This window comes from Pezoporus wallicus, unplaced genomic scaffold, assembly GCF_028554395.1.
Source record: "Pezoporus wallicus isolate ANWC-B61680 ecotype Strahan unplaced genomic scaffold, APGP_CSIRO_Pwel_v1 contig_4131, whole genome shotgun sequence".
Taxonomy (NCBI): domain Eukaryota; kingdom Metazoa; phylum Chordata; class Aves; order Psittaciformes; family Psittacidae; genus Pezoporus; species Pezoporus wallicus.
The window spans coordinates 5,857,876-5,885,806 of record NW_026641950.1 but is presented as its reverse complement, the minus strand read 5'-3'; the positions used below and the strand labels follow the sequence as shown (position 1 = coordinate 5,885,806).

The 27,931-nt window shown below is 38.3% G+C and overlaps 1 protein-coding gene across 4 annotated transcripts in view; it reads left to right on the top strand.

The window, feature by feature from the left end:
- Positions 1-27,931, top strand: part of JPH1 (junctophilin 1) — an 89,682-nt gene that overhangs the window by 41,295 nt on the left and 20,456 nt on the right. For all 4 annotated transcript variants that reach the window (XM_057426228.1, XM_057426230.1, XM_057426227.1 and 1 more), the window contains exon 3: positions 12,356-12,474. In XM_057426228.1, the coding sequence (XP_057282211.1) occupies positions 12,356-12,474 (119 nt within the window). The remainder of the gene's footprint in view (positions 1-12,355; positions 12,475-27,931) is intronic.

Sequence of the window (27,931 nt, the reverse complement as noted above, 5' to 3'; positions counted from 1 at the left end):
CATTGTTTGCTTCATTTCTATGAAGATAATGTACGGTGTACCTGAAATTACTAGTACAGGATGTTGCATCTTGAACTTTTCTGTGGTGCTGTCACTCTTTGTAAAATATGTGATGTATTTAAAATAAGGAACTGACTTTTGTTTTTACCTTGACAAAAGCTGATGAAAGAGAGCTATAGTGCAGTGATTCCTGTTGTGACTTGTATGCTCTCTGTCCAGATACTATGGAATTGTGCAGCCCTGTGGTTTCAATTGCTATTCATACCCATTAAACATGAGAAGAGGGTATCATTCTACTCTCCAGTAATGGCTCTTTTAGCAAACTTACAGATAGGTTGAATTTCTGCCTGTAAGAATTCTGATTAAAGTGCATAAAAATCCTAGACCTAAGAGTTCCTAAAAGCTTTCTTTGTATTTCTGCCATTCTGTGGAATTCCACCTTGATGGTCAGATAGCAATCCAGTTTCCATGTTGACCCTTCAAAAAGAAGTCAATTTGTACCCTATTTTCTCAACAATTTGAATATTCAGTGCACTGCTTTGCAACTAGACAGGTTAGCCATTCAAGAAAAAGAGTAAATTGCAAGACTTTATAGCTGGACTCACTTGCATGGGGGTTAGAAAAAAAACCTGCTGCCAGCACATTTCAACTCACATTAAAGGAGCTCCACAGAATTCATTGTAAACCAGCCCATTAGTTTAGCAATTCTTTTCAGGGCTGTATTTTATAGCACGAGTTTTCTTTATCTCAGCAGACCTTTCACCACACATCTGTCTCATAGAGAGTGAAAATGTTAGTTATTTAATAGATTGCAGAGTAAGTCTCTATTTGTTACCAAGTGACTTCTCCTTTCCAATGAGAAATCACATTCCATGTACATCCACTTGCTGCCAGACTGTGCTCATGCCAGAGCAGCAAGGCTACTTATGGAATGGGCCCTCATGTTTTATTAAATATTGGCAGCTAAGCATAATAGGAGGTCAAATTCCATGTTCAGTAGACATACACTTCATTGATAGATATAGCTGAAATTCTGACTGTAGTTCATTGGGGGAGAGATTATTATTGTTATTATTTTGCTAATTATATAAAAATAATCTTTAATTACCTTGCACCGATCATCTTGAATTACAAATTCTTCAGGGAGGCATGTGTTTGCTTACCCTGCTCTTCCAGTGGCTCTTCAAGAATGTCCTCCATTCCTCCTTTAAGCCCCCAGTAATGTAGGCTTCAGCAGAAGAACTGAGGCAAGACTGAAGCCTTCCCTGCTGCTGACCTTCATTTTACCCCATGGGATTCATACAGTAAGGTACAGATTCAGGTGAAGGTGGATTTATATGGACTCTGGGAAGGACCATCTTATATTGGTACACAACCTGACAAAGTAAGTTGTTGGGGTTGTTTGGCCCAGAAAAGGGAAGGTTTCAAGCAGACCTTGTAGCAGCCTTCCAGTACTTAAAGGGGGCCTACAGGAAAGATGGTGAGGGACCCTTCATCAGGGAGTGTTGTGATAAGATGAGGGTAATGGTTTTAAACTGGGATCTGCAATTTAGGAAGATAACTTATTTAAGATACTTTACAAGGAGAGCTGGGTTTGAGGCTCAAGAATTGCCTTCCTCTCAGGGCACCAGATCTCAAGACTGGGCCTTAGTAGGAACAGCTTTTTAATGGGAGGGGGAGTGCATAGTATTGCCTAATAGGAGATTCTTGTATTACCAGCTGCTCTGGTGTCAGAGTCATGAGAGTCAGTAAAACCCATCAACCTTTAGATAATCTGGCAAGTCTGGTAGATCTGTGTTTGTGTGAAGAGAGGAAAATAAGAATTAGGATTATTTTGGGACTTCCTTCTTCATAGCATGTAGTAGTATTTGCACTAAAATTCAGCTATTAGTGGTGCAGAAAAGAGAATATTTGCTTTCTAGAAGAGAGTGGGGGAGAATGCTAAGAATCCAGACAAGGACCATAGTAAGGAAAAAAAGGAGGAAATAGACCACAAGTGGCTATGTTGAGAGGGTCTCAAAACAGTAGGCTTTGTAAGTCTGCAATAAGTTGTTACTGTCACAATCCTTAGACTTACCATGCAGATCTGCATATCCTCAGATGAACAAAGCAGTCAAGGACTGCTTTAAGAAGGACTAAATAGGCTGCTGTGAACTCTCAGCAGTCTCTGAATGGAGCAAAAGCCTTTTGGGCATCTGGGAAAGATAATCAGCCCTATGGGAACCAGCGGAGAGCAGTGATCCTGGGTTTTCAATTTTTCTGGTAACTGATAGGACTTGCTGGTTATTTTATTCAAATTGTGTGATATTGTCAGCATTGCGGTAGCTACAAAGGGTACATATATACAAATATTATATTTGGAAGGGGGGGTATGTTTATGAGAGAAGACTATTTTGAAGCTGTTAAATGTGCTTGTCATAAACCCAGGTTTTGCATTTCCTTCACACTGGAGATGACAGAACCTGTGCAATAGCTGTCACCTGCTCTATGCCTGAAAGGATCCAACGTTACTTTCAGTCTGAAGTGCCCTTCAGTTAAGAGGAATTACATGTTTACAGATGGAAGGATCATCAAAGTCTTTCCTTAGCTTGTTTTTACTGTTCAGTCTCTTAATGTATATTAATATTAATATTGTATTAATATATGATACAAGCAGATTCATTCATATCTGCCAGCCTAGAGAAAAGTCAAATCATATACAACCATCCCTACACTTGTGCACTTGTCTTTAATGGAGAGCTTAGGTCTTTTGCTGATAAGGCTGCTCAGATATAACACATCGGTGTTTTCCGTTATTCAAGTATTTCTGTGAAATTTCTTTTAACAGTTATCTTTAAACATGTCAGAGAATTTGTAACAACTGAAAATAGGAAAACTAACCCCAGAATGGTTTGCTAGACAGTTTACTATCAATACTGTTTTTGTAGACATCTGGCACCTGATGGGGAACAGAAATGAACCACGCAAAGAAAGATAAGCCCAATTCAGTTTTGGCTGTCAGACTGCTAAGGAGACAAAGACTGAACACACGCCTTTAAAAGTATGACAATACCAAAGTTCTGTTTCTCCACTAGATTTTAATGCTCAGAGATATTAAAAGGACTGTTAAAAAAGAAAACACATTGCCACAGATTGTTTGCATTCATGTCAATATGTTTGTTATTTAAAGAACTTAATCACATGTTCTTCTTTTAGTTGTAAATGCTTAAATTGCATTATTGTATCTCATAAAAAATTATTTTTTTTACCGTTATGTTGTAGATATTTTTTCAAGGCTCCCCCAAACTATTTTAGATTTAAACTTTATCCCATGGTCATTGTATCCTTTCTATTCTTATTGGTTATGAAGTTTTCAATTCCATACTATTGTTACTATTATTTTGAGAAAATGGCAGAAATAAATGTGCGTGCTACAGCTTTTGGAAGACAAATAAGCACCAAGCAAGTAAGCCTGAAGTTGTGATTTTTTTCTTAGTGTATTTCCTTCTGACAAGCACAATAATCAACTTTTTCTATTCTGATACCAGAACTGTAATCTAATAAGTGAGAGACTGCCAAAGTCATTTAGGAAAAGCATGAAGCATATTCTTATAAGTATTTACATTCAGGCAGTTCATCTTAACATTTTTGAAGCCAGCAAAACCCACAGACTATTAAGTAAATTTTCACTGTTTTTTTTTCCTGTAATTTCCTGTGTTGTAATTGTCATGTAACCAATGTGTTGCAAGCTATATATATTATGATGTAAGGACAGATCAGATACTGGTTTACATTATGTATTTCGCTTTACAAATGCTTTTGTGTTCTTTGCTAAAATATCTGGACATTTCCTGCCCTAAAATTAAAAAAAAAAAAATCCTTAAAAAACTGCATCAGCTCTCTACAAAGGAGAAATTAAGAAATACAGACATTGTGAAGGATGAAATCTGACTTAGTTTTGCTGATTAATAGGGCTTTCAAAAGTTTTATAACTAGAATTATTCTAACAAAAAATGATTTAACATATTTTTTTTTCTCAAAATTGACAATTGATTTCATACTTTCTGGTCTCTTCCTGTAAGCTGTTCCTGGTTTTCATCTAGCTGTATCCATGGGATGATGATTTGCTGTTGCTTTCTTGCACACAGTTTAGAGTAGCTGCCAGGTACTGGTGTTGATGATAGCAGTTGTCATACGTACTATTTTATTTCATTTGTCCCAGGTAAAGAACAGGGTTAAGGCATGGGGGAAGTGCAATGCACTAAAATATATACTGTAGAAATTGTCTGATCGAATGATTACAACAGTCCATGTATTCCCATTTCCTTGAGTAGGAATTATACCTTCTCAGTGCAGAATGCTTATTACGTGGGGTTCTTTTTCCTTGAAGCTCATATTTTATGATGAAGGGAAGAGAAACATATTTATCTCTTTCTTTTTTTCTTCACTTAACTGTTTCATCAAGAGCAGCTGAAGCTCAAGTGTGCATCTATTTTGTTTTATGCTTCCAGCTAGATTCTGAAGCTGTCTTCAGTCAACCAATATAATTGGCTTTGGTGATCAGAAACGTCAAATTTGTTGCAGATATTCCTTTACCCCTTTCCAAAAATCCTGTCTGCAGGAATTAACATTATGGGGCCAGGGAACTGGAAGGAAAATACTGTTCACTAAGGAGACTTAATAATAAAATAGGATATACTCTGTCCTGTAAAGTAGCATAGACAAATGCGCATCAAGATTTCTACTTTTCTGTAGATGTACTTGGCACTTAGTGACATGAAAAGATACCAGCAGTGAATCACTGTTAGCAAAAATGGGGAAAAAATTCTGTAAGTGCAGAAGTGTTATTTTCCCCAAATTTCCCCAGAGGAAAACTTGCTTTCTGCTTGCTATTTTGCTGTTCATCTTGCTGAAATTGAAGACCATCTTCAAGATTTCTATGCCAGTGGTAGGGTCAAGTACAATCATTATGAAAGCAAAACTTCATTCATTTAAGCTCCTGCTAGAATAATAGATAAAATTGAATACATCACATCAAGAGCCAGCTCCATTACCCAGGGGCAGATTATCTGGTGTGCACATAAGTAATGCCAGGCTAGTGGGACACCTAAGGTTAGGGGGAGTGCCATGTAAATGCAGCTTCCCTAGTGATGCTTAATAGCAATTTAAAACCGCTTTTTAAATTCAGACACCTGCATATGAGTCTTTTTCCAAACAGGTGAGCAGGAGTGAGGCCCTGAAAGACAGACTAAGGAAATTGAACTAATTTGTCTTGATTGTTAAAGGTGATTTTCAGAAATACTTTATTTTTCATGGATGCTGTCCTTCATTCACCTTAAATCTTTCTGAACTGCTGAGTACACATGGGACTAGTGTAAATTACAGAAATGTGTACCTCAGTACCTTTGAGTTGCTGAGCAGTTCTGGTTTTATTGATGTGGGCCACAGAGGTCTAAAGGAGAATGCAAAGGGGTTGTGTATCTTGGCATAAGAAGGGAGCTGATCATAGAATGGTTTGACTTGTAAGAGAACTTAAAAGATCATCGAGTTCAAACCCAATTCTTCTACAAACACACAGACTGGTGTTTGCCATAGGACTTTTCGTATACTGGTAGGCACAGCAGAGCATGTTCATGCTGACCACTGCAGGAGTCCAACATCCACACAGTTCAGAGGAGCAAATTGTAAATATTTCAAGTTCTTTATTTTTAATGGAGTAGAAGGGAGTGCCTCCAGTGAGATGATCAGAGCACCCATGTCGGATGTCTGAAATACCTAGTATAAACAGTCCCTAAACCATCTAATCCCACTTCCTGTAAACAAAAGACTATGCCATTCTTTTCTCAGAAAATGGATTAAAGGGGACTTTTAGTACTCTGCCTCATATAATTTTACAGACTCAGAAAGATCTCTCTTTTTCTCTGTGAAATATACCCAAAACATTTCAGGATTGACTATGCCCAAATTCAGTTTTTATCATTGGACCAGGTAAGTTTTTACCTGAAACACTTGTCTTCCCCATTTTGTCTTTCCCATTGTTTCTTCACTGAAGACCTTCAGGAAGTTTTAAGTTAAAAAGTTTTTCAAGCCTGTTATTCTGTGGTCCTGACATTTCTTTTTCTTTCTTGAGACCTAGATGAGCTAGGAGTTATTCCGTCAGTGGTTTTATGGAGTCTGAATTATGTAGTACGGCAAGAACAAATTCCTATTTGTACTTGATTTTCATCTCTCATATATAAAGACCACATTAACCTTTCTTTTTGCTGCAGTGTGTGGGGCTAGTCAGATTATTCTCATACTCTTTCTATGCTACTTTCCATGACAGTCTCCCATACTTGCTAGATGTTTAGTTTCCCAGTATTCTGTTTCATGCAATGGGTTCTGGAGTTGTTCTCACTGAACTTTAGGTTACAGTAAGCTTTAGGTTACAGTAACTGTAGGTTACAGTAATTTGTCCACTTGGGGGTTTTGGAATTCAGAAGTTGTGTAATCTGCCAACTGACCATGGTATGTTTTAATTCATATTGAGACATCATGAAAGTAAAATATTAACTCTGGAGCAAAAACTAATTCATAAGGTAAAGCACACACATCAGCCTTTTTTTTTTCTTTGTAGGTCTTCTACATTAAGCTTTGACATATGTCAGAGAGTTAACTTTTAATCCATCTTGATGTGTCTTTTTAATTCCATGTAATTTATGCTGCTGTTTAATTAAGTTACCATAGGTTACAAAATCAGAAACCCTGAAAACAATCCAAAGATGTTGAATCAAAACAATCTAGATAAGATACAGGACCCATAATCTTTACATGTGTATGAAGAGTTTGCAAAATGTCATTTGGCTAACCAGTCATTACCCCCAGGTTATTTTTTATGCAAGTACTAAAATCAGGTAGGCCATTTGCCAGTTGTAAGGAATTTCCTCCATTTCTAAGCTGTTGTTACCTATAGATTAGTATTTTTTTCAGTTCTTCTAATACGAGTTTGGACTGGGAAAAAAAGCCAGAAATGGATTTATGGTGGGAAGGAGGAGTTTTCAGAAGCAAACTTCACTAGGTAAGATGATACAAATAAATGTGCGAGCAGTGTGTACATAATAGATCTGCTTATGCTTCACTACATGAGACTTTACTGACAGCACCAAGACAGTCCAGTTCCTGTGTGAAGGAGGTGTGGTTGAAACTAAAATCTGTCAAAGCACAAAGGAGATATCAAGTACTTTGAAGAGTTTTAAGTTCAGAGTTCTTGACTGAGGACATCTCATTTAGCCACTCCAGTTTGCAGTTTATGAGCACTTTTTTCACTGGCACGAAGCTCTTGTACTGCAGTATCTCTAAGTCAGTCTTTTCTCTCTGTTTCCAAGATTCCCATTTCTCCCTAGTATTCAGTGACCTTCCCTCACTTCTGTATTACAGCAATGAGTTGCTGAAAGTGGTACAGCCAGCAATTCTTAGCTAGCTCTACATAGTTGTGAACATATGTCTTTTTAACCCTAGCATAGCAGAATACTGTTTTTCAGCACTATTATCACTGAAAGAAGCTGAGGAGGATGACTGGCATACTTGTTAAACGGCAGTCTGTCACTTGCACTGTTAAAAAATACATAGATGCTAGATAATTCTCCAGCATTCATTACTGATATGTATCAGAAGAATATGGAAATAAAATGGGGACAAGCAGAAAATTGAATTACCAAAAGAATCATCCCTTAAAGTTTTCATCTCCAGCTCATCTTTTCCTGGAAATGCTATTGTTTTCTATAGCAATTTATCAGAGCTCAGTTTTGCAGCATTGAGCTTCCAATAGACAGAAATGTAAAAATGTTGGAGTCACTGTAGTTTAGAATTAGGAAAATGGAAAATATTTTTTTTTTTAGATAATTGCAGTTTCAAGAAGGATGATATGGGTAGTGACCCACAATATGTAATCTTACTCAGACAAGCCTGATAGCTTTTATTAATGAAATATATCTCTGAGAACTTCATGTAGGTTTAGCCTTTTCTGCTTTTTTACTATATGGAAATCTGTTAATAAGTAAGTGTTAATAATTTAGTAGAAGCATAATCATGTTTCATGTGTTTGGCAAAGAGAAAACAGAATTATTTCTATCATCTGAAGAAATAGAAAGCAAGCTCCTGGAAAGCTTTATGCTGGAAACACTGTGTTTAATAAAAGCTGAAAACTGAAACAAAGTAAACGTACATTGCTTACATTTTTACTCTGGACTCTGAATGAGGTAGCATTACAAGTGCCTTTGAAGGATGCCATGGAAATACAAACTAATCTGGAGGGTGATGGGCAGTTCTAAATGGCGTTTAAATTTAGCTAAACATTGCATAATGCATACCAGACACATGGCATTATATATATATGCATTGTTGCTGCAGAATGCTAGATAGATGTTTAAGCTCTTCAGTCCTCAGTACTCCTTCATCAAGTCACTTTTCAGACAGAAGTAGATAGAAATCTGATTGTAGTACTGCTGGAGGGGGGAGACTGCTTGTAAGAAACCCCTGACTGCTCAGAATCTTCATGAGTATAGCTAAGATGATGTAGTGAAAGGAAAAGGGAGAATGGCTTTAAACTGACAGGGGGGGATTTAGATTAGACCTTAGGAAGAAATTCTTTACTGTGAGAGTGGTGAGGCACTGGCACAGGTTGCCCAGAGGAGCTGTGAATGCTCCATTCCTGGCAGTGTTCAAGGCCAGGCTGGATGGGGCTTCAAGCAGCCTGGTCTAGTGGAAGGTGTCCCTGCCCATGGCAGGGGGGTTAGAACTGGGTGATATTCAGTGATTCTGTGATATGTATATGTTTACCTACCCAATCAAACACAGACAAGAAAGGTTATTGATATTGGAATTGGTTGTCCCCCAGGCTAGAAAGTTCAGGCTTCTTTCAAAATCAGACCTCCCCTTATGAGTCTGAATAAAATTTCTAACAGCAAAGTTACTCAGCCATTGGTCCTCCAGCCCTTGTTCTTTGGCAAGAGATTGGTAGATACAGGAACACGACATGCTGTCACCAGGTACCAAAATTCTGCATGAGCTTATAGCTGTGGGTTCCTCTTTAATGTAAGTACAGTTTGATTTCTGCCATATCTCAAGATGCAACTTTATTTTGTCCCTGTCTTGATTGCATTTACCGCCCTTGTGGACTCATTACCTAGGTAGTAGATTGTTCCTCTAAATATAAATTTGTTTTGGTTTAAATACTTTCATTTTATATTGGTTTGAAAGCTTTCAAGCACCTGTTTGAGACATCACATGGAACATTAATGGTAGGATGATATTTTTGAGTAAATACACAGATAAAGACACATGGCAGTTCAAAAGTTAGTGATGTGTATTATGTATTATAGTTGCTGAGATTGAATTTTTACAAAGGCCTGCCTCTTCACAGCTCTCCCTTTCAAATTCATTAGCTTTCTTTATAAACTATTCAAAACTAACATATTTTTCTCCAGTCTTTGATAATAGCATTCTAATAGTGTGGGGATCTGTGCAAGGCAAAATGAAACAACTACAAACAAAATACAGTGCCAAGCAGCACTGTCAGCAGGTAATTTGGAAAACATGCAGACAAATCAAGTGTGGAAGTCAGAATTAAAAACAAAACAAAATGCAGAAAAATTATTTGAGTCTGACACTCAGGAAGTGAAAGAGATTTCTGAACATGCAGTTTCAAATTGAGATAATGTACATATAGATGAAGTTATCAGTAAAACATCCAAAAACCATAATAGAAAATAATGCAGCTAATGCCTGTGTTCACAGGTGAAGCACAGTGCTCATGTTCTTTTCACACTTGCCGTATGTTGTCGGTCGTTCTTGCTGAGGAAACCATCAGAGATGCGTCTCAGCACAGCTACGTACACACTTCTCTTTTACTAGTCAAAGGCCTGCTCAGATGTGCCTTACCCTCCTGGGCCTATTTAATTCCTTGTGCTGTGTCATCTCTCAGGACAGTGCAGCTCTGAGGCTCTGCTCAAGTGTGTCATTGAGACATTCCTTGACAACATTTGTGTCTGAACAGTTCCTCCCTTTCTCATCTGCTGGAACTCCTGACTCTGCTTACAAAAGGGGCAGAATAGCAGGAAGTTTGAGCTGAAAAAAATAGGTGTGATTTAAGGTGGTGAAGGAAAGCAGTGCTCATTTACCCTCTGTTTCATTAGCTTCTTCCTACAGTGATGTACTTTGCACAGTTTCACTAGCTTATTTACTTATGTCACCATTTAATTCCTTGACTAATTGTTACTGTATGTTTGAACAGGATGCATGATTTGCTTCTTGGATATAATGATGCAGATGTTCACAGGCATCAATAAAGAACTGTACTATCCTGGCAGAATGTTTTCCTGATGCTGGTCATTTAATATATTAGCTTTTAAAATGTCTATTGTAGTGGGGCAATAGTATTTGACTATTTTTATATGGGGATAGTCTGGTTGTTCTGTCATCACAAAAGGATGATCAGTGTCTAGTCTATGTGCAGACTACATTATTATCTCACAAAACACTGTCCCAGTGCTAGGATTGCTTCATTAAGTTTATGCTACATAGACATAATTATTCAGGAGCTAAGAATAGCTCCTCTAATTGAAAATAATGATTATAGAGAAAGAGCGGGTTTGATTACTGTTACTAAGCAAGCACATACTGTACAGTCATTCATGAACTGCACAGAACACATATGGGGTAATACGGTGTGTTTGTTTTCATTAACAGCTTCTTTCCTCCACCCCAAGTTGAAGGTGTTACTGCTTATTTGCTGTTTTGGGTGGTTTTTTTTTCAGGGACCTGTGAGAAGGCAGCATGAGCAGATACTTACCCAGTAAATTATGACAAGCTAAGCTTTGAAATAACATTCAACATTTATCCCCACACACATTTTAGGGAGGATGTAACTTAAATAAATCTTCTCCAGGCACCACAGATGAAACTGTCTATGTGGGGGTTTTTTATGTCTGTGTTTATACTAGTACCCTTCGGGATTAAACATCCTTTTAGAAATGCAAAGTCTGCTGTACTGTTAATCTTCTGGTGCTCATTCTGATTAATGCTAACATTTAATTCTTGCTTCATCTGAACCACATAGAACTCTTCTGTATTCCTTGAAAATAACACTGATTTTTTACAGCAAAGTTGTTGAAAGTTTTCATTTATTTGATTGCTGTTGGTTAGTATCGTCAGACACATGGGGTCGAGGTTGCTGCTGCTGTTGTCCTCTTACCCATTTTTCTTCTTACTTAAATGTCAGTTTTCTGCTAGAATGTTATGACAAAATTCCTGATATCATGAAATTCAATATTTCTGGTTTAGAAAAGCTAATATCTCTGGAAGCTGGAAAAATCTCTGCCAGTTTGCCATGCTTAGCTTCCCCTCCATTCTAATGAACCAGTTTAGAGCTCTAGGCTATGTGCTAATGCTGTGGAAGCACAGAGAGATCCCTGCCATCAGGAATTTTTAAACAGATGACTGTTTAAAAAAGGAAGTTGGGAGGGAAGATGGGACAAACTGTGATGCAATCCTGCAGTCACACAACTATCAATTTGCACAGTCTGGAATCAGAGGCACTTGCACAAGCTGTTCTTAAGATGTTTTAAGAACTAGTAGAAGGATAAAAGTGGAAGCAAAGAGCAGATTACTTTACAAAAGTATTCAAACTGTTGTCTTGACTTCAGAAAAGTTGCCTTTTCAGATGGCTTTGGATTTGAAATTCAGTGAGTTAACAAGCATTTAAAACTGTTAATTTTCTATTTATACAAATGCCTATTGAAGCATCAATTACATTTTCCATCCTATTCCTTTCCAACATGGTCCGACTGTGGGAAGATTTCTCTTATTTTTTAGGCCAACATACCTCAGGTTTGTCCTTCAAAAAATTTTAGATGGCACCCAGGAATGAGCGTTAACTTTGACATGCTGAAAATGCTGTGGAAATGCATCCTACAGTCCTCTTGACCATTGTGTATCGTGGTTTCACAGATCCCTCTTTAGAAGTCAGTGTAGTGGCCCAGTCCAACCTTCTGTACACTTCTATGCACATTCTGGTAACGTGTATTAAAATTATAATCCCAGGTTTTGGTCACGTACTATTTACTTCTATCTAGAAATCTTAATTATAAGCTTGGACTGTAAATATTGTACCTGCAATTAAATTTGATACAAGGATGAGCAGGACTGAAGGACTGAGAGGAATAATGTGTTGATTCCGAAATACTTTAACTGATTTGCAGTTACTTACAGCAAGTGAGCATAAGAGTGCACTATCTCATATAATGTGTGGTAGCTGAGGACAATAATCCTTTGCTTGCATGTTATTGATGCAACTCATAAAAGACTTCTCTGCATCTAAACTGTTTTCTGCTCTGTACAGAACTGCACATGCAAGAGCTAAAGCTGACGCTGCAGATCAGGCTGCTCAGGCTGCTCACCAGGAATGTGATATTGCAAGAGCAGTTGCCAGAGAACTTTCACCAAATTTCTACCAACCAGGTAATTGTAGATTGGGGTTTTTTGTGTCTGGTTTGTTTTTTGTTTTGTTTTGTTTTGTTTAATTTTATTGCAGCGAAAAGGTTCTGTGTTAAGTTAAAAAGTTGACTTCAGTTTGAATGTTTCATTTGTACAGAAACAATAGTCTTGTGTAAATCATGAAGACTACACTGCTAAAGGAAATTTGTTTTCACTTTTTAATCATTTGATGACTGTTGCTTTGTGTAAGAACAGTTGAGTGTCAAAAAGACAGTATCAAGCATGCAACTTTGCCTCAAGTTAATGGCTTCGTCAGGTCAGTGCCAAAGACAAACTTCAGAGAACATAAATCAACAGAAACCTGAGTTATTTCTATAATGTGTTTATTAGGGGGAAGATCCTTAGCTTTTTTACTGTCCAAGTGAATTCTTGATAGTCTTGGTTGGGTAAGGCCTGAATTCTAGAGAATGCTGTATCATTACACATACTTAATATATGAGGGAATCTTTCCGTGTTCTGCCTGTGGTGCTCTATGGAACATTAGTCTCATACTCAAGAGATCATAGAATTAAGCCTGTGTCACCTGTGCCATCACTGCAGCCCATTTTCACCTGCCACATGGTTCGGAAAGTTGCTATAGAAAGAAGCAAAGTGGGTTTTGCTTTGTTTTTCTGGTGTCTTTTCATGAGGTTAATATTTTTGTGTAATATTTTTGTGTACTGCAGTGCTCCTTAGCTTAAGGTTGGATAGATAAAATGGAGTTCTGTTTGCCAATTTAACGTCTTTATAAGTCTGTCCTTTAACCTGTCAAATCTGTTGAGTCATATCTCACTACTACTTTTTAAGGACTTGCCTGCAGTTGTATGCTAATACAGATTATAGCTTTGACATTCATTTTCAATCACTGTCACCTTCTGCACATCCTTGTTTGAGACACAGACCTGTTTATTCTTAAATGTACCCATATGGTGGATGCACACTAATATCATGACCTGCAAAATGGAACAGCATTCCTCAGCATTTTCTAGCAATTCACAATTTCCTTCAATTTTTAGCATAAATGACCACTGTATGTAAGTTCTTAGTAAATCGTTATTGTCAGCGTAAAGAATACTTGTTTTTATTTTATTTCTAAGTATTTGGTTGTAGAGAGCAATACGTGTTTAGGGGTTGGGGGGGCTCAAGCACTCTGTTTAGCACGTAAGGCGAGAGCTGGTGATCTCATGCAGGTTAGAATCTCCATTCCCCATATCAGTCTTGCACTCTTTCTTTGTATACACCCTGCTATAAATTCATCTGTCTTGAACGTGGCTATTGAGACTGTAGGCAAAGCTCAGCAGAATTATTTCCAGTAGTAAAAGTTTACTAGATTTAAAATAATATCAATATGTACCTTTCACTGTTGGAAACTACCTCAATACAGCCTCTCCTGTGGATTTACATTAGTGGCCTATACTCACTACTGATACCCGTCACCTTTTTTTATTTCATTCTTCCATCAACTGATGAACTCCAATTTTCATAGGATCAACTAGGTTGGAAATTACTTTTAAGGTGATTAAGTCCAACCTTTACACCATGACTGCCAAGTCCAACACTAAACCATGTCACTGAGACCCTCATCTACACGTTTTTTTAACACTTTCAGGGACGGTGATTCCACCACTTCCCTGGGAAGCCTGTCCCAATGCCTGATCACTCTCTCAGTGAAGAAATTTTTCTAATACCCAGCCTAAACCTTCCTTGACACAGGGTCATTATCACTTGTTACTTGTCCTCTCTCCTGTACTATCACTTGTTACCTGGGAAAAGAGACTAGCCACCTTTTCTTTCCATCCTCTTTTCAGGTAGTTATAAAGAGAAATTTGTAGCAGTAGTTCATCTTATGAGTCATGAGTTAAGAAGTCATAAGCTTAGCTATGTGAAAAACAGGGACCCTGTCAAAGGAAAGCTTGATAGATAATAGAAGTAAGAGGGAATTAAGGCATTTGGAGTGAAAGCATTTCAAAGCTACCAAACCTCTGAAATAAAGAAATGGCTAGAGTACTGGAGAGAAAACACAAATACCCGATGACATGAAATTTATACCAAGAAATCCCCCAGATCAAGAATTTGTTCGGTGGCTTTTTGTACTTGTTACCACAGGATGTGAAGCAGCATTGTGGACAGATTTGCCGAGATTTGGAAGGAGAAGATGTGGCATTTTTATTTTGCTCTCATTTAAAACTTCTATTCCAATTACAGAAGGGAAATGTTTGTATCCCTTCCCCAAATGCAGCTGTATGTGCGTACGTGTAACAGAACATTTCTCAAAGTTCACTTACTCTGTTCTTTGTGTGGAAATGTCTGCTGTGTCTATCAAAAGATAAGTATCTCTTTTGGAGCTGTCATGGTTAAACCCAGTCAGGAAACTCGTTCACTCTTTCCCCCCCCCCCCCCCTCCCGGAGGGATGGAGAGGAGAATCAAAAGAATGCAACTCCCACAGGTTGAGATAAGAACAGTTTAGTAACTAAGCTATAACACAAATCACTACTGCTACCACCAATAATAATAACGATAAAGGAAATAACAAGGGAAGAGAATACTACAACACCTCATCACCAGCTGACCGATAAAACCCAAGTTCATCACTCTCAGTTACATCCTGGGTATGACGTGCTGTGGTATGGAATACCTCTTTGGCTAGCTTGGGTCAGGTGTCCTGCCTCTGCTTCCTCCCGGCTTCCCCTCCTCCCTGACAGAGCATGAGGCTCACAAAGTCCTTGGCCAAACCAAAACATCATTGTTATCAGCTCTGCTCCCAGGCCGAAAGTCAAAACACTGCACTGCACCAGCTACCAAGAAGGAGAAAAATGACTGCTACTGCTACTGCTGAACCCAGGAGTAGACAGGAGTCTAAATTTTAAATTACCTCAGTATTTTCATGATGTCAAAATACAGCATATTTATACACATTTGAAAGAAAAATTATTTCTATTGCTTAAATAACTTTAAGATACCAAGATATTAACTGAATTTCAGTTATCCCAAATAAGCTTCAGCAAAGACCAGATTCATACATCATCGTGATCCTTTCAAATACTATCATGTCAAAGATGCTTTCCATTCTCAGTATTCACAGTGCCCTTTCAGATACATTCTGAGTGGTACCAGTTAAACCCATAGACATACCTGTGCACATACTTCCTTACTTAAATTTTCTCAGGTGTCATGCTACGAGTCACTGGACAATGTTATAATTTGCTTTTGTCATTTATGGTAATAAAATACATAATTTTTCTTTAGGCATGTACCTTCACTCACACAAACAGTAGTAAATATCTGTTTCTCAGATAGCATTTTTCATATGTTTGAATGAAAACAAGGTAACCATTATTGCTTCCAAATAGTGACTTCTCAGGTTTCTTCTGTTGCTTTAACTTTTTATTTTTACAGTATCTTTATAATTTTCTGTTAGTGCTACTAAACTAATAATAATAAGTATTAATAAGTATTACTATTAATTAATATTAATAAATTATTAAGTATTAATAAGGTAATAATAAGTATTGTCTTTCAGTCCCATAACTAGTTAAGAGAAAGCTTTCCATTGTGCTAAATCGTCTTGAAAAGAAGTTATTAGGGAACATGTAATTTTTTTCTCATTGCTTGAATTGCTTAGTACAGTAAGCAAGCATGTTCTCAGCAGGGAATATATGTATGTATGCAGTATAAAATAATGTAGTATATCAACAAAAGTATATAAAAGTGTGTAGTGTATCAACAAGTCTCTTGAAAGAGAGGCCAAAAAAAAGGCGAAATACAAATACCTCTCTGTAAACAACAGTTAAGCATTTTTTTTTTTTCTTTTCTTCTGTCTTGGTGATCTCTGCATTACCTGTGGCCTAACTCCATTTAAGTATTTGGCAGTCTTTTGATAAAGATCTTAAATTTCAGATTCTTAAAAAGCAACCTTCTGGGACATATAGCCTAGTATTACACACAGTTTATAAATACAGTGAATATTCATTACTCATTGTACCATGACAGTTTTTCCTTCCCAATTACTTTCTCTCACGTTTCAATTTTATGTTCATTAAGACATTCATCAGAAGCTGCCAAGAGGTTCTAGCTTTGTAATGTACTTTAAAAGAGATTGAAAGGAGAACAAAGTGGTAGGAAGCAAAGTAGCATCCATTGAGTAAGAATAATAATGTCAGCCTGAATCATGAATGCTGGGGTACCATGGAAATCTTGAAATCTAGCTTTCCCAGTAATTGATTACATTATATATGCATATAAGGAAAGAAAGGATGATTGAAAAGGTCAGTGCCATGATGTAAGGACCAGCAAGGTTACAGGGAGCTGTTTTTCCCTAAGCTTGTTCATGCTAGTCTCTTGCTGCTGCTTTGGCTGTAGCAAAGATTTGGCTAGTGATTGGCAGATATGAACATGGTATAACTTTGCAGAGCCGTACTCACAAGACTATACATTTTGTAGATCTAACAAACCTTGCAGTCTTTATAAAGACCATACTTCACTGGCCTTTTTATCATCAAATAAAATGAATTTTGAGAAATCCCAGCTTTGGCCTGTTTGTTTCCTTAAGGCATCACTAAATTTGCAGATATGTCAAAAAAGAGCACACCAGGACAGGAAACAAATGAAACGTGAGTCATATCCTTATTCAAGGGAGTCATCCAGGGACAGTTCGAGATTGTCTTTGCTTAGAGAAAAGCAATAAATTCCATATTGAGTCTCTGGTTAAAAACTAGAGAAGGGTAAATGACTAATGGGTGTGCTGTATCAAAGGCATAACAGAAAAGAAAAGCATTTAGCACCCAGTAAAAAAGGGGGAATATTGTTTTAGTCTTGCACAAGGTTAATGGATCCTTTGGCTTGCCCATTCATTCTAAATTCCATGGGCCATCTCTAGGATATAGTGTTGTAAACACACTATCGGGAGATAAGATAAAGTATGAATTTGTGCAGACTGGACAGCTAAGCCATAATTGTCTGTGTGCATATATATCCTGCAGCAAATGGATACTGCCCTTTCATTCAGTTTGGGTGAATAACATGTGATTAAATGAAAGTGGGGTAAAACTACTTTGCTGCTGGGTAGGAGCAGTCTGGGCAGTTTACCATGGAGCAGTTAAGGTCTGGAAATTCAGATCTGAATTGTCTTATGGCAGATTATTTGTCAGGCCAGCCAGCTGCCAGATGAACATACATGGCTCACTAGAACAATTCAACCAGCTTTTGACCTCCTGAACAAGGCATGAGAGAAATCAAAAAGCAGTTTATCAGTTAACATTCCCTGAAGAGATGAGAAGGATTTCTTTAGGGGAAATATATGAGGAGAGAACAAAGATTTTCTAGTTAAAAGAATTAAGAATTTGTCAGGTTTTACCAATATTTTTTGCAATGGTTGGTTACCGTTACAGCATCAGTATTAACATGCTGTAAATACTTCAGAAATAAGCATTTTAAGTTTCTCATAAGGCAATTTCTAATGTTGTCTAATGCCTTGAAGAGCAACCGTGGTTTACATTCTGTTGACCAGTTGTGGATGTCCATAGCCTCAGAAGAAAACACATTCTTCCCATCTTCCTCCTCTCTGCCATCTCCACCTCCTCCAGTTCACAAAATGCAAACTCCATATGGACAGGAAACAGAGATTTCTGCCTGATGCTAATTAACTGGAATGTACTGGCTAAATGCATATGGACCAGGGCAGATATTTTTATTTTAAAATTGCAATGAGCATTTTGCTTGATTAGAGTTACCAGCCGTGCCATCAGTTTGTGCCTTAAAGCATACGGAAGCTTACTAGTTATTCTTAGTCATACAAGAGCCTGTTCATTTTCTGAAATTATTCGACATACGGCTTAATCATCCTCACACAACTGTTGTCAGGATTCTTGCTATGGCATCTTTTCTCTACAGTTTATTGCTTCCTTCCTCTTTCTACACAACTCTGGAGAAGCCAGAGCCTATGGAAGTATCCTAAGGCACTTCTGTTGTATCTAGTAATCAAAGAGAGAGGGTGTATTAGAAGAAAATATATCAATCTCAAGCTTTATTCTTGTTCTCCCATTTCCTTTTATAACTCCTGTCATACCAGTCTTCACAACTTGACTGCCAAATTTATTGCTGGTCTCATCAAACCCTAAGTACAGATGCCCCTACCCTTCCACATCTTTTCTCTTGCCCAGTGGGAGGCCTGTCCAGCTTGCTTGCATTCTGCATCTTTCCTGCCCCACAGCCATGCACACATGCTGCCTCAACCCACTCCTCAAGTGTTCCTGCATGCATCTGGGACAAGAGAGTTTTCTTGGGAGAAGGCCAAGGAATGAGAGACAAAGGAGCCTTAATTCTTCAGGATGCTTTCTTAGTCTCTCCAAGATACTTTTGAGTCACATAATCACATGATTTACTTAGAAAAAATTGTGCATAATGGGGTTTGAGCAAATTGACTTTTAAAACTAATAACAGAGAACCAGTTTCCTGTAGAGGAATAAAGCTGTTATAATCACTGTAATTTTCACAGGCTTGCATTAAGTACTGATTTAGTTAATTTGCATCTAGATACAAGTTGTGGTTGCTTAGTAAAGGCTGTAGGATCTGACTACAAAACTGTCTAGATAGTAAGGCAGCTAGCCTGGGCTAGCTTTCAGTGCTGCCTCAGCTGTGTTGCTGTCTTGAAGTAGCTTCTTGTATTCTCACCTAGGTATACCTGTCTGAGCTACCATCATGGGACTGTTAATTACAGGTATAACCTCAGAGAAAGTGGAGTATTGTGTACAGTTCTGGTTTCCTCAACATAAAAAGGACATGGAACTGTTGGAACAAGTCCAGAGGAGGGCCACAAGGATGATCAGGGGACTGGAGCACCTCCTGTATGAAGACAGGCTGAGGAAGTTGGGGCTGTTCAGCCTGGAGAAGAGAAGACAGCGTGGAGACCTCATAGCAGCCTTCCGGTATCTGAAGGGGGCCTACAAGGATGCTGGGGAGGGACTCTTCAAATTAGGGATTGTAGTGATAGGACAAGGGGTAATGGGTTCCAACTTACACAGGGGAAGTTTAGATTGGATATAAGGAGGAAGTTCTTTGCTGTGCTGGTGGTGAGGCACTGGAATGGGTTGCCCAGGGAAGTTGTGAATGCTCCATCCCTGGCGGTGTTCAAGGCCAGGTTGGACAGAGCCTTGGTGGAATGGTTTAGTGTGAGGTGTCCCTGCCCATGGCAGGGGGGTTGGAACTAGATGATCTTAAGGTCCTTTCCAACCCTAACTATTCTATGATTCTAAAGAGGTCAGTGCTACCTTGGAGCTTTAATTGCCTCCTTTCTCCTGTTCAAAATTATTCATTTGCTCCCAAAAAGAACAGTTTTTTCAGGACACAAAACTTTCCCACTGTTGGCCTGCTCCAGTAAACTCCCATATTGGTCTGTCACAGTGTCCAGCCAAGGACAAGATGAAGTAGGGTCTATCACATGGGAGTATTATCACAGTGTCAACATTTCCATTATAAATTCTATTTATAACTGTGTCATAAATATTTGTTCCATGTTGAAATTCAGCTAACAAAGTCTGTACTGTGAGAACTTTCCTTATTGTGCTAATTTTCACTAGAGTGTGGTGATTTATTTTGAAAGTATTTTATTATGCTAATGAAGGCTTAAATTATGTTGAAAAAGGTTGGGTTTCTCATAGTATTTTATAACACATGGTATGGGTTACATGAGCAGTGGTTACAGTGCCTTGTACTACTTGACCATAAACGGTTAATGCTCTGTGGGCTCTTTTGCAATTGCTTTTTTGGAAATGGAGAACAAGATAGGTATTCCAGAGGAGAGGGTAGACAATTAGAGAATAAAGTCTTCACAGCTGCATTTGTCAAGGCCAGAAAGTCTGCAAAATTGTAGCTTAGAAGTAGAGAGAGAACTTGAAAAGAAAGATGTTATTCCGATTACACACTTGAGCAGCATACAGCAATGTGTTATTATTTAGTCTGATGTAAAAGGTCATGCTGAGAATTTGAAGGAGATGAAGATTTCTGCCTATTAGTCTTGTAACAGTTATTCTCTCAGATCATAATCAGAACCGGAGTCAAACCTGGAACTGAAACACAGCCAGCAAGGAATTGGTAGTTGACTTTTTGTACAGTGAAATTAAGCAGGATGAAGATTGTAAAAAGAGTAGAGGGGCCAAGAACAGAGTAATCTGATATTACCTTCCTTGAAAGTATAGGCAAAAGGTGAAAGAAAAATGAGGGGGAAATAAAAGGATGAATCACGGACATTAACAGAGGATAATTGTTCCGGAAGTGGGGAATGGGTCGCTGTGTCAAAAGAAGATGAGAATAGAGTACTGATACTGAGATATGACTGAGAAAACATAGACTCATAGAATAGAATCACAACATCAACTAGGTTAAAAAAGATGCTTAAGATCATCAAGTCCAACTGTTACCCCGGACTGCCAAGCTCACCACTAAACCATGTCACTAAGGGCAAACTGATCTCCCCTTATGGCTGCCCCTCATGATCTCCACTCGCAGCCACCCCTCATCTGCCCCCATAGTGGCCTACACTGTATAGCTGCCACCGTGCACATCCCATGGCTGTCCCTGCTCTCCCCTCATGATCTTCCCTCCTGATCTCCCCTCATGACTGCCCCTCACCCCTCATGGCCATACCTAACCCCTCACAGCCACCCCTCTCCTCCCCTCACAATCTCCCATCATGGCCATCCCTCCTGTCCCCTCATGATCTCATGACTGCCCTTCACCCCTCATGATGACCCATCATCTCCCCTCATGTTCAACAGTGTTTAAATTAATTTTGTTCAATCAGTTAAATCAGTTTTGTCAAAAAAATGTACAATTTTTGTACAACAGCCACATGTATACACTGCAGAGCCTGTTTTGGCTTTCCACCCAATAAGGATTAACCACGTGCTATCTACTTTATTGCATACACTCCCTACCCCATTCCATGTACTTCTACAGGCTCCTCTGCCTCTTTTTGCTTCTCCAGCTATACAAACCTCACTAACTTAGCTACAAGGCCAGATTACCAGCAGAGCAGCCTCCTTTCTACAGTACGGAGGTGGGTGTTCAGCACACTGTGTATCTGATACTCTCTGATGCTCCATTTCTGTCGGTAAAGTGGAGTAGGAAATGCTCCTTCCAAGAGACTCTGGAAGAGTCTTCGTCCATAATTGCTTGTAAACCACTTACGTAGTAAGTGATACAGAAATCCAAAGTGCTAATTGTAATAGAAGCTTGAGATTAATCTGGTTTTGGCATGTTATACATACTTACAGACTTGATTCAAAGCAGTCACTGAAAACTGTAAAGTATCCAAAAAGTGATAGGGAAAAAAAAAAGTTTGATTAAAAACCATTCTCTGAAACCTATTCTTACAGCCTGCAGAGGAAGTGTTCTTGAATGTTTTCTGGTCACAATAGGGGACACAAACCTGGGAAGAGCCTTCTCAAAAAGTACAATGAAGAGCAAAGTGTCCTTTGTCAGGGGCAATTGCCAAACTGTGAAGAGTATGGAAGAAATTTGGAGGAGTATTAAATGGATACTGCAAACTTAGAATTTAGAAATGAAAACTTAGAGCCCAGAGGTGAAGGGAGAAAAGTGCTGCTGTGTGAGGTCAGAATGGTAAGTGGCATGATGATTGCGGTTTCTCTTAAAATGTAAACGATAAATAATATGTTGGGAAAGAAGCCTGAATAGGGTGGAAGACGAAGAAGATCATATGCCCTAGTTTTACCAGAATTAAATTGATTGTTGTATTTCTATAGTTCTGGCATCTGCAGTGCAGCAATCAGTTCTGTTAGCCCACTTCAGACTCTAAAGCTTCTTAATTGATTCCATTGCTAGATATAAGAAATTAATTTTGCTAGAAGTGCAGTGCAGTTTAATGAATGCTGTTTCTGAACATTGAAAAATACTGGATTAACCCTCTACTCTCCAAGAAAATTCATAAAACCATGTATTTTAAAAACAGTAATTTTTGGGTCTCTTTATTTTACTCCTGGTTTTGCATCTTTCATGTTCATAATTTCAAGTCGATTTTCTATAAACAGGGGAATAAAGGAAACTTCAAAAAAAAAATGAAGTCTAACGTTATCATATAATGATGAATCCATTTGAAATACCTAGAGCTTAAGTAAAGACAGTAATGCATATCTAAATCTGTGACTAGAATCAGTGGAATCTAATACCGTCTAGTTATTTCCATGTTCCTTTGCCCATCTGAAGGATTCAAATGTAATTTCAGTTGTTTGGTTACATGCATATATTTCATGTTTTCCCTGCATTAGGCTTTGTAGGCACATATTCCACAGGCATAAGAAGGGCTGACATTCTGGAAACCAAGCCCTGGATGCATATCCTTGGATCTGCTTTTTTCTTTAGTGAAGAGTGGAAGGGTGTTCAGAGAAAAAACAGTGCAGGCACGGTTTATTTATCGAATAAGGATTTTTAAAGAGCCAAAAGTTAAAAGGGTTTTGGCAACTGCTATGATTTCAGTAATTTCTTATATATAAACTTATGTACCTGGAGAGATAGACCAGGAGATTGAGGCTCTGTTTGTGTAAGAAATTTTAGTTTAAATTGTTCTCAATATATGATACCAAATTCTGCAAAGCCAATCAAATGCAAGGAAGAAAAACCTACTAATTTTGTCATGTGTGAATGTGGCCCAAGAGGCAATATATCTGATAAAACTTTACAGTAGAACAGAAAAGCAAATCTAAAACCGCTTTACAAGAGGAGAGATTATACTGAGAGCAGTATGTATTAAGAGCCATATGTATTTTGGTCTTAATGTAAAGCACGGTTGCCAAATCAGTTTCAGTTTTAATCCTAATACTCATCAAATATAGTGTATCCTGTCTAGCTAAAAAACAAGACTTGACAGTTACTAATCTATAACATTTTCAAAAGGAGACTCAAATGGGTTAAGATAGTTTTCATGTCTGGTTGCAATAGGAATACTGGAAGTAGTTGATGAGAAAATAATAATAAATGATATTGAAAAATGGCAGGGAGAGAGAAGCATGATAAAGTTACAAGGAAATTTGAAATCATCACTCCTGAGTCTTCACTAATGGCTAGCCAAATATCATGGGTGATACGTTGTGTAGTTGTAGCATATGGTGAACAACATACTGTTTAAATCAGCAGGTGAGAGTGAAGTGGCATGTTAGTGGTGGACTTGGCAGTGTTAGGTTTACAGTTGGACTTGATGATCTTAAAGTTCTTTTCCAACCTAAATGATTCTGTGAAAAACAAAGTTTTCAGTAACATTCCACATATAGCTGAAAGTAGCTGCTGCCACTTAACAGCAGTGGTCACTCACCAAATGCATACTAGTTTGCAGAATTGTCAGACCAAGTATTTAAACTGCAGACAGTGACTTACTCTGCAAAAGTGCTATGAGGAGCCCTTAGGGACTGACAGACTCAGGCAGTTGGAGATGAGATGTGAACCTGCTCTTGTTGAGGTTATCTGCCAAACTTCCATGGAGCAGGATGATAGCCATGCACTTGAAATGTGATACAGCAGGACAAGCAGCTTACTACTCTTCCAGGCTGTATATACAGGGGAAGTACATCATGGAGGAAGGTAGTGGTCCCTTCTCTGCATGATCCCACTGACACTGAATCTGAAATATTGTGTATAACTTTGGACATCAGAAAGTTGTGGGCATGCTGGAAGAAATATTAAGAAGTCTGGATTCTGTTGGGTAAAGGCAACTATTATGCCATATTAACAGCTCCTTTATATATATAAAAGTCATCTTTTCAGAGATGTGCAGTTTTGATGAGAACAGGCTTTCATTTCTGCCCATCATTTATGATAGATGTAAAGGAGCTTAAAGAACACTACTGCTGCAGTTAACATTTGCTAATATTTTCCGTGTACCATTCTTAATAGCAGTAAAACAAACACTGACACCAGGCTTTAGTCGCCTTCATGCCTCAGTCCAGCTTGGCTGAAGTAAGGTAGGCTCTAGATTTTCTGTGGAAAAGCTAAAAACTTACCTTCTCAGTTATCTCATATTAAGCAGCCTGCAGGATCAGAAGCATTCAAGTAGGTTATAGTATGTGTATTACTTAGCTGGAAGCATTCGCCTTAACTAGAATGTGTATATATTATCTAACCTGGAAAAATGAAGCTTGTCCTATATACAGGAGCCATATGCAACACCATATAATCTTTCAAATATTTTTTGAAGTACTATCAGTATTAATGAACAGAGAATTAGGGTAAGTAAAACAAGCCATAATTAAGATTGCTAGTCATGAACGATTTCTGTGTCCATAAGATGATGTCCCAGTGAGGTGTCAGAGAGAGCTGTGCAGCACTCATTGTGCCGTGTATCAGGTAGGATAAATCTGATATATTTCTCTGATGGTACCGAACCCAAAAGTATAAGGACCTACGCACTGTAATATTTATGCAGCTACAACAATTAATTTTGTGCCCTGTTTTGCAAATGTCACAGCTACTTCAGTTGCCTACTAAAGCAGTCAGAGAAATGGAGCAGAGGATAGATTTGTAAGTCAGGATAAATACTTGTTCTTGCTTGGTGCAGGCTGCCAGCAGTTTTTGAGATTCATTAGTCTATTCTTTTCTGCCTTCAGGTGTCCCAGTGTGTATGTCTACTCTATAATGATGCATTTAGAAACCTTTTGAAGAAGAAAATCTTACTTTTAGGGATTCTTTTATCCTTAACTATTTTTAATTATTCATTGGAGAATGCAAAAATGAAAAATATAAAAATACGGGTTCTGTACTATGTTTTGGTATGTTAATGGTAGGAAGACGTAACTTTAGATTTGGGGGAACTGATGAAAGAGACAGTCTGCATTTTGTACAGATACAATTTTGTACAGGAATTGCATTAACATCTCTGTTTTGTCATCCTACTGCTAGACTCAAAAGTTTCTGATGTTGCATATGATTCAAATGGTTTAGTGGAAGTCCCTTTCCTTTTCTGTTGCCAGTGCTGTTGGTGGCAACTGAAGTCCATGTGCTTGAATAGACGTTTTGATATTTTCAGGAAGCACTGCAAGATAATGTAGTGCCGTATACATTTCAACAAATACCTGTGTGAAATGCAGAGACACTAGCAGTAAAGTAGTCAGTTCACAAGCCACACCAATTAACTCTCTGGTGCTGTGTAAACATTAGGCCAAAGTAAGCACAGAGACATAAGAACTAGCCTTGAGTTTGGCTGAAGTTTATGTGTATCTCTGTTTGTGTAGCTAGTAAATATGTAACTCAGCTCTCTTGATCTCTGTCTAGTCCATGACAGGAAGCGTTTGATGTGGGTTTTGAGAGGATCCTGTCATTTTCATTGATGTCAAAACCATGAAAATAAAGTACTGGAAGGCATTTTAAAGATGGTAGATAGCTATTCTAGCAAAGCTACTTGGAAGTTATTAATGGTCCTGTGCAAAGCTGCTTCCTGAGGAGAGATTAAAAAAATAGTTGTGAGGGCAGCCTTGATACACAAGAATTTGTATGTCTGGGGTTCTTCTGCATGAGACAATAAGCAATTTCTGCCAGTAATTACCTACTGTGGGTGCTTAGGAAGAAGGTAAGGTTGTGTTTAAGGCTGCATTAAAACCTGCTTGTATTTAGCAATGCTACCTTTTAAAGTTAGTTCTAGGTGGAAGATTTGTGTGTTATAACTTTTACATTGCTAAATGATGATGTGCCTTTGTCAGGTTGTGGCAATAGTGTAATATCACATTATGTGCTATCTTTATGTTATATTTTTAGGTCTTGTCAGTAGTACATGATTTGAAGAACAGCAGGCTGCCAGATCAAATCCCAACAGTTCCATAAAATAAATACGTGTTGACATCATTCTCCATGACGTTCATGGATCTAGTAAGTGAGCAACTGTTGGCACATGCTAGTTTCAGTGTTGTCTCCAGTGCAGCAGGAAAAGAAAAGCTACTAGGAATACTGATTAAGGAAGCAGATTAAGAAGCCCTAGAAGTGTAAGCTGGAGAAAATTTCAGCAATTTTATGAGGGAAAGGGAGGAGCAGGAGGAAATGAGGATCTGGAAATAAAAGTGAATTAAGAAAGATTAAGAGGCATTCCAAATAGTAAACATTATATTCTGTAGTATTTTTGGATTATGCAAAACATGCACCCTTCTCCCTGTTCTTTACGTTGCAGTTTGTTTTCCTAGGCAGCTGAGGTACTTCCAGTTTAGTGTTATTAAGACCAGAAAAAAAAAAAAGAAGTACTGTAAGGCAGCCAAATGGAATTTAAAAATTAATCCAGGCAAGATTCTTTATTTGCTTCCTGCTAGAGAAGCTGCTTACTAGGATTAAAATGTTGATCAAATCTCACCAAAATGCTGTTGCCATCAGAGGCTAAAAGTTAGAGCAGGCATCCAGATTTGGAATTTTTTTGCATCTCACCAAATAGCGTCGACAGTCACTTCCACTTCAGTTCTTCTTTCTCTTTTCTGACATGCTTTAAACTTCAGCAAATGTGTGATTTATTCTCTAAAGCATTCTTGAGTACAGTTAGTGAGTCATTATTCCAGCTGGCATAACCAACTTCAGATGTAGCCAAAACAGGGCAACAGGACCTACATCTGTCATTTTGAATTAAGGAATTTTTAAATAACATATGTATGCATCAGTAGGAGTAGGACATTTCTTTCTAGGGAAATCTGACCTCCGACTTGGCAGTCAAGTCAGGTGTCATTGTCTGGGGGACAGAAATTTTGCATATGTTGTTGTAGATTGATCCAACTGTGAAGCACCTACACCGTTCCATGCCCTATTGCTGGGGCACTGTATCCATCAGAAGGGTACAGCAAACAGCTAGGGTGATGAACTCTTAAACTACCACTAGGAAGCATTTCTTTACCGAGAGGGTGTTCAAACCCTGGAACAGGCTTCCTTGAAAGGTGGTCAATGCCCCAAGCCTGCCAGTGTTTAAGAGGCATTTGGACAATGCCCTTTATAACAGGCTTTACATTTTGGTCAGCCCTGAAGTGGTCAGGCAGTTGGACTAGGTGACTGTTGTAGGTCCTTTCCAACTGCAATAATGTAGTCTTGTCTGTTGATATTTAAGTCAGACAGAAGTGATCTCTCAGTACCCTATGCCTGTTTAAGCACCTTGCCTTCTATCCATTAATTTCTCTGTGGCTATAATCCTCACCCCTTCATTTCCAGCCCTGTTGAGTCCCAAGATGGCAAACAGAGCTGTCAAACATCACTCAAACCATAACCATATCTCTGCTCCAATGAGTTCATCAACATATTTTGCATATGAGAGTGCACAGCCCTCCTTCATTTGGTCTGAATTCAAGCCAGCAGCTGAGCAGTTAAAAGCTTTTTTCTTTCCTGTGTTACCGGTGCAACCTTCAGAAAAATAAGATTTAAAACAGAGGAAGTACTAATTACATTAATTATAGTTCCCCCCCCATCTCCACAATGAAGCAA